Genomic DNA, 13,409 nt, shown 5'->3' on the forward strand with positions numbered 1-13,409 from the left:
ACATATCCCAGACTGTGATAATCCACCACCCCCCCCCCAAAAAAAATCCCCTTAGCATTTAGTATATGGATTTTATTTATTTATTTATTTATTTTTTAAAATAAAAAACAACAGTAGCATTATATGAACAAACTGCCATTTAAAGGGTTAAAATCCTGAAAATAAATGAATAATTGGTAGTTGTGATCAGGACTGATGTTGGTTAACAAAATTAACTCATTGAAAGTGAAAAATAATATTAATATATAATATTATTATAGCAGTTTTTTGACATGGACATGTTTGTCCTCTAAGGGCCTCCGAGTAACTTTTTTATTTACGCGCAAGGGTTAAATGGATATTCTGGGTTCAATACAAGTTAAACTCAATCAACAGCATTTGTGGCCTAAAAAAAAAAAAAAGCAGTTCCAATCACTACGGCAATCTATAAACGTTAAAATACTCACTGTTTCAAAAGTATAGCCATGAGACTCAAACAATATGCGTGTTAACATGATTTTAGTGTGATAGAATAAATTATTACAAGGCTCTCTGGAATACTCATTTCTGATTGTTCAATGGCGCCATCTAGCAGTGACGCCATGTTCTCAGGAACAACCGCACATCCGGGTATTGCGAGTCATCTTTACTACTTCTCGGATCACTCTGTGGTCTCTACAGTTAAGCTAATAAAATAATTTCAATGCAAATAAACGTTTCATGTGCATTTATTTATTTATTTGGCAAGTAGTAATAAGCGGGATAATGAGCAGTTCATTAATTACAAAATAAACACCAGAAGAACTCATTTCAGCTGTTCTGTGATTTATTTCTTCTCACATAATGACATAATTTCAACGCAAATCAATATACTATGTCAATGCATTTATTTATTTGGTTAGTAGCCGTGTAATAAGCGGGATAATGTACAGTCAACCGGTTGTTATTGCAAAATAAACCCTGACAGGGTGATATAAGAGTCTTCTGCTTTGCGCTGTCGGGTTTTTTTTTTGCAATAACAACCGGCTAATTGTACATTCTCACTTACTAACCTTATCTGTGTAAAGTTATTTCCAATTTTACAACTTCAACGCCATGCTGACGCAAAAACGTTAAACCTTGTAAGTGAAGCACACTAAAATCATGTTAACATGTTTACATCTTGTGGCTATACTTTTAAAACAATCTAGTTCAAGCAGCCACACTCACAGATGAAATTGCGCTGCATCTGAAGAATTTAAATTAAGTCATTTCTTTCCATGAAAACACACCTCCTTTTTATGTAAATTAGGCTCATTATACTGTAAACTGGGCATCATTCACAAAAATCGCCTGGCGCAATTTACATGGCGCTATTACCGCCAGATGAAAGCAGGTGGTAAAATAAATTTTATGTGAAAGAAATATCTCTGTTCATTTTCAATCGTTTATATAATTTATCAAATAATAATCAAATGATGGAGATATAGTGCTCAGAATCGGCATAATTCCTTAAGTGAATTGGGCGCTAAACCAATGCAGACAGTGCATGCAATAACCTTAGTCGTTCCTGGTAAATTCCAAAAGAAGGGATGAGTCTAAACTATTTTTTAGTGGGAATCAACATTATGCCACAAATGCTGTTGTGCACAAACACAAGATTAACTTGTGTTGAACCTGGAATATTCCTTTAATTGTCATGATGAAAAAACTAATTTTAGAGGTTTAGGTTTAAAGAGATTTACCCACTCAAACACATAAATCCACTTTTGTGCCACTCCGAACAGTCGAGCTGGAGTCTCACGCGCTACATCATAACAGGCATGACCACACACACACACACACACCGCCCAAAGTGCATATTAGGAAACAGCACAACGGCCAAGTTTGGCTGTAATTCAGACCGCCGGAGCTCAAGGGAGGAGTTCAACATCCTTCACCCAAAGAGCAAACATAATGAGCCAGATATTCTCCATGTGAATGGACATTATTCAACAACATCACATGGAAGAACAGACCCAAGAAAGCTCGAACATTATGATGTTTCTGAGTTAGAATCTATTACACATTTAAAGTTGAAGTGTGTCATTTTACCAATTGCAACGATCAGTAATCCATTGGTAGTTTGACTTCCTGAAGAGTGTAAACACTCTCTGACTCTGTGGCGCTTTGCATCATCATGCAACTTCACTTTTAATGTTTGCACCACTTGTGGAGTGAGAAACTCTGACACTTTGTTGAGAGACAGAATTCTTTGCGAGTGTCTGTGTCCATTTACAGTGTTAAGTGGCCAACAAACTGTCCAGTTTCACCCAAACAGACAGTACAGGGAAAACACCATATTTGGGTTTCATCTGCCAATGAGTGCCACAAGTTAATATCATCGGAGCCAATCAGAGAGAAGATGTAATGCATCTCCATTTCCAACAGGAAGCCTGTTTGATTATGTGGAGAGCTACACAAAGATGAACAGTGAAGAACTTAATTTCGATTTCCCAGACGGTCATTGTAACCCATGGCATCAGCTTCAGACTGTGAATAAACAACACGTCTACCAAGAGCCCAATTATGGTCCTTAGGCAAGAACCTTCAAATTTTGCACTTAAGTACTGTGCTGCAAACATGTTACAATGAAGCTATAAGATGGTAATAAGATGGTTTTAGATTCATATACCAAGGTTTTCCATGGCATTCCAAGGTACTTAATTTAATACCATGGTTCAATTAAAAAAGTGTTAGTGTAGGCTAAAGCACAAAGTAAACTTGGGACAGACTCGAACGCTAGGCGTCTGCGTATAGGACGTGTGACTCAAATTTCTTCATCAGCAGACTGCTCGAGCACTGAACTCGTGCAGCCCGATTATTCTAACCGCCTAACACTCACAGTTAAAGATGATGTAATCGCCGCTAAACAACAGAAGACGAAAGTGAAAACAACAACAGTGGATGTGCACGTCAAGAGCGCGTGTGTGATACCTGCATTTGTATATAAAGATATCTTTAAGGGTCGAAACTCCTGAAGAGAAATAGTCCAGTATCTCATAATAGTTGTAGTGTGCAGGCGGAAACAGCCTGTGTATGCGCACACAGTCAAATGAAGCGTAAAAAAAAAACATTCGCGTCAAAACCGAAGTGTACTTTGGGCTTAAGCCTCATGAAAGTAGTCCTTTCTAGCCAAGAACAGCCCACTTCAACAAGAAGATTGTGTCATATCATAGATGTTACCACAATAAAGCGCAAAAGTGCACGCCTACTTTTTTAGCTGTCTTGGTTCCGGAAGTATTTTTCCCATTTATTTATTCCATAGGGATTTCATAAAATCCTTCATAAAAGAGTTGTGCACCATGAACCAAACCAACCAGCTCCGAGGTGAATCACAACATTGCAAACTTTGATTTGAAGCAAAAAACTATCCCATGAAGCATTGCGAATGACGTAATCACATTTAAAGCGATGGAAAAATATACAACTGTTGCTTTATAAGTATAGAAACAATCTATTTTAATTTGATTGCAAATATCCAGATTTATGCTAATATTTCTGACTTTTTTCCTCCCCTTTCCTCCCCAATTTGGAACGCCCAATTCCCAATGCGCTCCAAGTCCTCGTGGTGGCGTAGTGACTCGCCTCTATCTGGGTGGGGGAGGACGAATCTCAAGTTGCCTCCGTGTCTGAGACCGTCAATTCGTGCATCTTATCATGTGGCTTGAGCGCATTACCGCGGAGACCTAGCACGTGTGGAGGCTTCATGCTATTCTCCACGACATCCACGCACAACTCACCACACGCCCCACCGAGCGCGAAAACCACAGGTTACCCCATGTGACTCTACCCTCCCTAGCAACCGGGTCAATTTGGTTGCTTAGGAGACCTGGCTGGAGTCACTCAGCACGCCCTGGATTCAAACTCGTGACTCCAGGGGGTGTTAGTCAGCGTCAATACTCACTGAGCTACCCAGGCCCCTTAATATTAAACATGGACTAATAGCATCGAATAACAACCTCGGAGCTTGTGGTATTGTCTGTCTTTAAAAGTTGATAAGTTGTCAAAATCTATATTTAAAAATAATTTTCCCTATGGAGAAAATGAATGCGATTTTCACTTTCATAACCTGAATGTTGCGCTCTATAACAGACCACAGAAAATTAAAATAAGGGTTAGGGGTTAGGGGTTAGGTCTACACTAAATTGAGAGTAATTTATGCATAAAATGGACCTTCCCGAAAACGTTCCCAGATTTGTTCGTTAAATGTGTTTATGTTAGTGAATTCTAAACATTTGTATTTAGGGGGCGTGTGCACATTCATTCACAGTTATTATAATTCAAGTCCATGAAAAGGCCATATAAGGAAGGCCCCGGGATCGCTAGTAAATCCGTTTGACATCTATGCAGAACAGAAATGTAATCAATTTATCAATGAAGTGCATTTATTACATCGTAAAACAATCGCATCTCAAAAAAAGTGAGGAACTTACTGTCATTGCATGTTTTTGCTCTCAATTCAAACAATTCAAAATGGTTTGACATGTTAAAAAAATTTCAGTTCACACCAGCAGGAGGATGTCCACCTGAAAATCAAAAGTCTTATCAAGCGTCTTTCTGTGAATCATTCATGTCAAGCACTTCTGCTGGAAAAAACTACATAAAAATTGATGAAGCAGGGCTGGGAATAAAATATACTTGACTATTTGTCAGAATGGCTTTATAAACGATTTGCACAGTTTCGTTCTGCTCGTGTTTCATGAATGAGGCCCAATCAGAAATTCTGTCCATCCAAAAGCACTGACTATTTTCACTGCCAAAACTTAGTTCTGCTTGTGGATATCTAGTTGCCTAAAAACTAAATTGGAATATCTTTAAAAGATTTGAAGCCACGACCCTGTGAACTTTGAAAAAGCACTCATTAACTCGTTAAACACGGTTTTGTCTCCCAGAGTTTTGTTGCTGTTGGGTAATTTAATTGGAGCTTGACAGTTTTAGAGGTACCCAATCCCAGCTCGACGGGACCCCGAGAAATAGCTGGGTTTTGGGCCGGGTTATAGAGAACTTCAAGTTTCAAAAACCTATGTCGAGACACCGGTTTTCGGTTTCTTTACAGCCTAATGCAACAGCACTTGCTTGAAGAAATTATTAAGAGAGTTATTTCGGGTTCGGGCTTACAATACCGTTCCAGGCCACATGGTCTCGGGTTAGGGTTTCATTTTAAGGCCAGTGCCTACCTCTAATCATAAGTGGACTGTGTGTGTTCTGTGAGTGTATCGTCAAAAGTAGAGACGATATGCATGTGAGTAACTTTCCCTGAGGGGCTTGTTTTGGTGTCATACTGCAGTTCTCGCAGCCTAGACAAGATGCTAGATTAGTCGACGAATTCTTGTACTGGGAGCAACACCTGCAGAAACCTAAAAACCAGAAGAATCCCCGTGTTCAGCAGCGAGACATCCTGCTCACACAGCGTTCAAAACAGAGTCTGATCCAAACTACAATAACAGCAGTTGTGAGATCCTGTCAAACCCTCACTGTCTGCCGTTTGTCGATGTTTTACAGTGTTAAACTGTGATAAGCAGCAGCTGGTAAAGTTACAGGAAGTGTTTGTGCTGGCTGTGAAGGAAATTAAGGAGGTGTGGGAGTTTTGTTGGGCACAGCTCAGGGTTTATGGAACATAAAGAGGAATCCATGTCCAAGGGTTCCCACACCTTTGAACAAGAATTTTTTTCCATGACTTTTCCGGTCACTTGAAACCCTCTCCATAACTGGCCACTTTGGGAAACACTGACGTTAGGAAACTGAAAAAGTGGTTTAAAACGTGGCTTAAGTAAATAATAAATAAATAATAAGAAGGGCTAGGTATTGATACAGAGTTACCAATTCGATTCCAATTAATTTTGATCTACTGTCTTTCAGTTAAAGTCCATTTTGATTACATATTATGAAAGCTATTTGACGATTCTCAATACCAATTTCGATATACAACAAAATACAAACTCATTTTTACTAAACATTGTTTCAGGTTATCAAGTAATTATTGAGACAAGTAAACAGTCAGTAAACAAATAAACATATTGCAAGCAATGGAACAAAGATACAAATGAAGAAAACATTGCATTCAGAAATTGCAACATATAATTATAAAACATAAATAATTTTAAAGCAACTAAAGTTATCTAGTCAAGAGCAGCAAGCAGTTTTCGCATTTTTTTTGTTTGATTAATATTGACAACATACTAGACAGCGGCAGGTCGTTTAGGCTGGATTTACACTTCAAGTCTATATTTTTGACACAAATCCACTTTTAGGTCCCTTGTTTAAATTTATAGCACTTATTACACAGCTCACTGAAATACTCTATTCTGATTGGTTAACGGCGCCACCTAGTGGTCTGATATTTCTCAGTAACAACAGCAGATCCACATATCAGACCGCTCACTGAGGTATTGCGAGTCAGCTTTACTTCTCGGATCAATCTGTGGTCTCTACAAGCATGCAAATAGAATCATTTCAACTCAAATCAATGTTTCATGTCCATTTATTTGTTCATTTGGTTAGTAGCCATGTTATGAGTGTGAGAATGAACAGTCAGATGGTTATCACAAAATAAGCCCCTTCAGGTTGATATAAGAGTCTTCAGCTTTGCGTCAGGGTTCTGAACACACTCTCTGGTTTTTTTTTGCGATAACCGGCTAACTGTACATTATCCGTTACATAACTAACAGTTTATAATTCTCTCTCACCAAAACGGGCATTTTTTGCAGAATTTTCAAGTGTACTTCACCGTTTAGGCACGTATTCCGCATTACCGCAACTCCATGAGTGCTCTTAAAGCACTTGCACACATAAAGCGCACACACACACGCACCACCTGTCAGTCAGTCAAACAGCGAGCGGGTGCCGAGATAACAAAATAAAAAGGGATCTTTAAAATGCCCTCAAAAGAGACAAATAAAGCCACAAGCGGCAATTATCGGGGGCCAAGCACATATGGAAAAATGACAAAAATAATCAGATTTGACAGGAAAGATCCTTTGGAATCCTAAACCTAACTGCCTTAATCACAGTAGCACAAATTGGTAGTTTAAAGTTATAGCGCCCCCTAGCATCAAAAATTGATGAAATTTTGCATGTGACCTCATAATGTTCTCTTGTCCATGTCCAATTTTTCGCTCACAAGATACAGGCCAATTAGTAATTACAGGCCACACCCAAAAACGTAATTGTTTATATCTTCCGAATGACTTAAATTAAAATTCTTTTGATATATTTTGTCAGGAGGGTCTGTAGATAATGTAAACTAAATTTCGTGTGAATCGAGGAAACGGGCTGGGACAAGTTCGGAAAAGTAGGTTTTAAAAAAAAATCAAAGTGGTTGAAAAGTTTTCATACAGAAATGAAAATCCATGTGACCACATGCTTTAGGGGCACTGAAGGATTTGGAGAAGCTAAGAAAAATTATTCTAGCCAATACGGTTCTGGAGTTATTTAGCTTATTATAGTGCAAGCGTGTGGCCGATTCTCTCAAAATTTTATATACAGCTTTGTGTAGAGACCCTTCTTCTGTATAGTAAGTTTCATGACCATGGGCCATTTACAGTTCAAGTTATTAGGTGCTGAAATTTGATTGGGTTCGAATAGATATGTTACGGATATGTTAGCACTTGAACCAAAGAAGGTGCATATTTAATATGAACTTTGTTGATCAAGCGGCTGTGGAGTCATGACAGTTTTTGTCGTTGTATCACCCCCTAGGGGTAAAACTGCACGAAAATTTTAGTACATCCTCAAAATGTCCTGTTGTCTTTTTGTAATGTTTGGTCTTTGCGTCGAGTAGATATTGATCAATGATTAAAATTGGAATTTTTTCGCTAATATCTTCAGGATGATTTGACGTATCTAAATTCTTTTGATAACTTTTTTGTCAGAATGTTCTGTAGATGATGTACACCTAATTTTGAGCGAATCGGGCAAACGGCCTTGAAGGAGTTAGAAAAAGTAGGTTTTAAAAAAAAAAAAAATCTAAAATGGCAGGAAAAATTACAGTTGCGGAGATATTAGTGAAAAAGTAAAAATCCTTATTATAGCACCACCTAGGGTCAGATGGGTATGTGTGTACGTGCCAGTGTAGCCGTTGGGATTTGGGACCATCCTACCAAATTTGGGATCTCTATGACTTACGTTTTTTGTTGCCCAGACACTTTTAGGGCAGTAAAATAATAAGAAAAACCTGAAAATCAGTACAAATACAAAACGATTCCAGCACCTTTGGTGCTTGGCCCCTTAAAAATGCTGCTGCATTTCAAAATATAGCAGAAAAAACAAATAAATAAATAAATAAATCATTGCAATTTACATGTTGCTTGCTAAATTAATTTTGTGTATTTTCTGTATTGGAGAAAGATTATTTTTGCCCACATTATGGTGTAGTTACGACATCTACCAGCAGGGGATTACGGAACATAATCAGACAAACCTTGACGATACAGGTCAACTAAAAGTTAACTTTCTCTTTTGATAAACATTTAATTCAATTCTGAGAGCAAAAGAAACACCATGACAAATGCACATTAGAAATGTGTGTAAATGCTAAAGAGACATGAAGTAATTTTTGGTTCAGACCAAAAAACAGTCAGTATGGAAAACTAATCATCATGTTTCTCACCTCTATGATGCTGCATAAATCTCTGACGTACATCCGCTCCGTCTCTATAATCTCCATGACGACACGGTCCACGTAGGTGAGCTGAGGGTTGGGTGCCATGGTGACCGTGGCAAACGGTGACGGGTCTACGCAATGTTCTGGTACTGTAATTACAGGGTTAATCAAGGGTTCTACTACGGGCCAATCAAACTCAAGCATTGCTGGAGGATCTAAAGGACCCTCCGATGGGCTGAGCTCCAGGTTGACATCCGCTTGCATGTTTGGTGAGCCCCGGCACGGGCTGCTGTTGCCCTCGACAGAAGAGCTGGACGAAACAGTGGACACTGTGCTGACCGGACGCCTGTCCTCAGAATGCTCAGTGCCTGACAGCGAGCTGCAGTCTGCCGAATGGGGGTCGTGACTGCCCACAGACGAACCCGTCGATAGACGATGACATTCTACTGGAGACAAACAGAGAAGAGAAAGAGTTTTAAATTGCGACAGGGGTCATATTATACACTTACAGTAGTGATAGACCGATATATCAGCCAGACCCCATTCACTTCCATTAACCTTGTAACACTGACATATATATATATATTTTATCCCCTTTTCTCCCAATTTGGAATGCCCAATTCCCACTACTTAGTAGGTCCTCGTGGTCCAAGTCTCAGTTATTAATTAGTTGCCTCCGCTTCTGAGACAGTCAACCCGCACATCTTATCATGTGGCTCGATGTGCATGACACCGCGGAGACTTACAGCATGTGGAGGCTCATGCTACTCTCCACGATCCACACACAACTTAACACACACCACATTGAGAGCGAGAACCACTAATCGCGACCACGAGGAGGTTTCCCCATGTGACTCTACCCTCCCTAGCAACCAGGCCAATTTGGTTGCTTAGGCGACCTGGCTGGAGTCACTCAGCACGCCCTGGATTCGAACTCGCGACTCCAGGGGTGGTAGTCAGCGTCAATACTCGCTAAGATACTCAGGCCCCCGATTTTTGCTTTTTTTAAAGAAAAGGAGGGACAAGTCAAAATAAGTTTTTGTGGTAATCAACATTATGCCACAAATACTGTTGACTGAGCTTAACTTGTATTGAACCTTTAATGTAAATATGTTTTCTGAAATAATTTTCGACATGTCCTTGTTCATGTTCATGTTCTCTCCACACTGCAATACAATCCAGACATGTAATTTTTGCTTTGAAATGAGAATCCAGAGAGCCAGGAAATAAAGAACAATCTACATGAGACAGCTTGATGGGGAAGGATTTTAGGGTCACAGATTGATGTCACACCCAAGCACACACAAAACCGAGGGAAACTAACCAACTTGGCCTTGGCCTTGGTGCACTTTGAAAAGGTTTCTCACTCTTTACAAAGTAAAACTGCATCTCTTCATCTCATTGCTCAGAATGGCTAAATTCCCATCCCAACACAACTAAAAATGTCAGTATGAAAGCACATCAGTGAATAGTGTTTAGATGTTTCCATTGACAGAAACAATGAGGAGGATATTGAACTTAAGAGCCTGGGAAACTTCAGTCGTTTCATGCAGTCATTGCACAGTCGCTGCTAATGCAGAACTTTGAAGACAGCACATTTGATGAGATGCCAAATGCTTCCTGCGTCATTACAAGCTCTTTTTCCACAGGACTCATCCAGCTCTGAGGAGTTTTGTGTAGATCTGTAGATGCATGTGAGGTTTAACTATGAAATCCATACACGCAAGTCTCCACATGAGCAATACAGCCGAATCTTATCATTCTTTCAGAGCTCCATTACTCATGGATGAAATCATACCACATCACCTGTGATACAGGAAAACTTATTCACACGATATATAAACACATCTAAAGTAAGTCGTGCAGGTTGTGGCAAGGGTGGGTGGTGTCATGGTATGAATCATTTTATATCAATGCAACATATCACTAGAGGTAAACCGATATATCGATTTTACAGATTAATTTTAGTTGCTTTTGGAATCGATTATCGGCAGCGCGTCTAAAACCTCACAAGCAGCACAGATACTGAATGAGAAGTGCTCACTTAGGAGGAAGCACAACAAAACACAGGAATCTTGAGATGTGATTTTCAAAGTTTCCACTACTTTTAACTTGACACATTATCCTAAAAATGTGGCGTTTATGAAGACCAGAGAGTCGCTCCAAACGCGTCTAGTGTTGTGCGCCAAATCTTAATTTTATCTGGTTATTATTGGGATGTTGGTTGAACAATAAACTGCAACAGACACACACACACACACACGCGCGCACACTGGAGGTTTAGTCATACACTAAATAGGGAGCAAGGGAGCATCCTATAGCTCTCTATGCAGTTAAGTGCATTCACTCCTAAAATCTGATCAAAAGTTCAGTTTCAGGCTGCAGATGATGTTTGGATCACTCAACATGTTTGACAGACATGTGACAATGATAATCAGTACATAGATTCAGAATTTATAATGTATCATTTTATTTTAACATGGTTGACAGTGATTGGATGATGCTGGACATTACTTTGAATCAGAATTAATTATTCAGTTTTACAGAAAATCAGCTGTGATGTCTGTAACACCTCAAAAACATGAATAACCAACACTCCTGGAAACAAACTATTTGATGAAAAATCTGACTATTTATAGCTTGGTATTACTTAATTTCACAGTTTAAAAAAGCTTGTTTATTAGTTGCTACTAGTTACCAATCAAAAAGGGAAATGGAAAATGCACACAGCAGTCACGCTCGGGTCTCAGGAGGTTAAAAGACTAAACTTCACTTTGCTTTGTGTCAAAATATATAACGTAACATCTAAATAACAAAGCAGTTTTCCCGCCCACAGACATGCACATATATTCATTATCTACAGTTGTGCTCAAAAGTTTGCATACCCTGGCAGAAATTGTGAAATTTTGACATTGATTTTGAAAATATGACTGATCATGCAAAAAAAAATTATTTTATTTAAGGATAGTGATCATATGAAGCCATTTATTATCACATAGTTGTTTGGCTCCTTTTTAAATCATAATGATAATGGAAATCACCCAAATGGCCCTGATCAAAAGTTTACACACCCATGAATGTTTGGCCTTGTTACAGACACACAAGGTGACACGCACAGGTTTAAATGGCAATTAAAGGTTAATTTCCCACACCTGTGGCTTTTAAATTGCAATTAGTGTCTGTGTATAAATAGTCAATGAGTTTGTTAGCGCTCACGTGGATGCACTGAGCAGGCTAGATACTGAGACATGGGGAGCAGAAAAGAACTGTCAAAAGACCTGCGTAACAAGGTAATGGAGCTTTATAAAGATGGAAAAGGATATAAAAAGATATCCAAAGCCTTGAAAATGCCAGTCAGTACTGTTCAATCACTTATTAAGAAGTGGAAAATTCAGGGATCTCTTGATACCAAGCCAAGGTCAGGTAGACCAAGAAAGATTTCAGCCACAACTGCCAGAAGAATTGTTCGGGATACAAAGAAAAACCCACAGGTAACCTCAGGAGAAATACAGGCTGCTCTGGAAAAAGATGGTGTGGTTGTTTCAAGAAGCACAATACGACGATACTTGAACAAAAATGAGCTGCATGGTCGAGTTGCCAGAAAGAAGCCTTTACTGCACCAATGCCACAAAAAAGCCCGGTTACAATATGCCCGACAACACCTTGACACGCCTCACAGCTTCTGGCACACTGTAATTTGGAGTGACGAGACCAAAATAGAGCTTTATGGTCACAACCATAAGCGCTATGTTTGGAGAGGGGTCAACAAGGCCTATAGTGAAAAGAATACCATCCCCACTGTGAAGCATGGTGGTGGCTCACTGATGTTTTGGGGGGTGCGAGCTCTAAAGGCACGGGGAATCTTGTGAAAATTGATGGCAAGATGAATGCAGCATTGTTATCAGAAAATACTGGCAGACAATTTGCATTCTTCTGCACGAAAGCTGCGTATGGGACGCTCTTGGACTTTCCAGCATGACATTGACCCTAAGCACAAGGCCAAGTTGACCCTCCAGTGGTTACAGCAGAAAAAGGTGAAGGTTCTGGAGTGGCCATCACAGTCTCCTGACCTTAATATCATCGAGCCGCTCTGGGGAGATCTCAAACGTGCGGTTCATGCAAGACGACCAAAGACTTTGCATGACCTGGAGGCATTTTGCCAAGACGAATGGGCAGCTATACCACCTGCAAGAATTTGGGGCCTCATAGACAACTATTACAAAAGACTGCATGCTGTCATTGATGCTAAAGGGGGCAATACACAGTATTAAGAACTAAGGGTATGCAGACTTTTGAACAGGGGTCATTTCATTTTTTTCATTGTTGCCATGTTGTGTTTTATGATTGTGCCATTCTGTTCTAACCTACAGTTGAATATGAATCCCATAAGAAATAAAAGAAATGTGTTTTGCCTGCTCACTCATGTTTTCTTTAAAAATGGTACATATATTACCAATTCTCCAAGGGTATGCAAACTACTGAGCACAACTGTACCATGGTATTAACAAGTTATAGTATTTCTACTTGTAGACACTTATGTCTCATATCTATATCACACTCATATCTACTTATGTTGTGGTGCCACTTTTACAAGTATTGACAGTTTTGAAATCTTCTGGTGTTCTAGTTTAAATTCTCATTTCCTTCCTGTGGTAATAGTGTGAGCCATTCGAACAGTCCTAACAAACACTCCCCATAACACCCTACTGAGAAACACTCACAGATACAGATACAAAGACAAGCAAACACATGAAGACATCTGTGAATATAGGAAAGTTAGTACTAAATCTGATCTGTGAGCCATCAA

General features: G+C 39.3%; 1 protein-coding gene across 1 annotated transcript in view; it reads right to left on the minus strand.

The window, feature by feature from the left end:
* The window catches only part of LOC127410763 (pleckstrin homology domain-containing family G member 3-like), a 78,982-nt gene that overhangs the window by 31,791 nt on the left and 33,782 nt on the right, over positions 1–13,409 (minus strand). Inside the window, exon 3 of the mRNA XM_051645980.1 lies at positions 8,609–9,048. Coding sequence (XP_051501940.1) covers positions 8,609–9,048 — 440 coding nt within the window. The remainder of the gene's footprint in view (positions 1–8,608; positions 9,049–13,409) is intronic.

The sequence above is a fragment of the Myxocyprinus asiaticus genome, chromosome 20, assembly GCF_019703515.2.
Source record: "Myxocyprinus asiaticus isolate MX2 ecotype Aquarium Trade chromosome 20, UBuf_Myxa_2, whole genome shotgun sequence".
Classification (NCBI taxonomy): Eukaryota; Metazoa; Chordata; class Actinopteri; order Cypriniformes; family Catostomidae; genus Myxocyprinus; species Myxocyprinus asiaticus.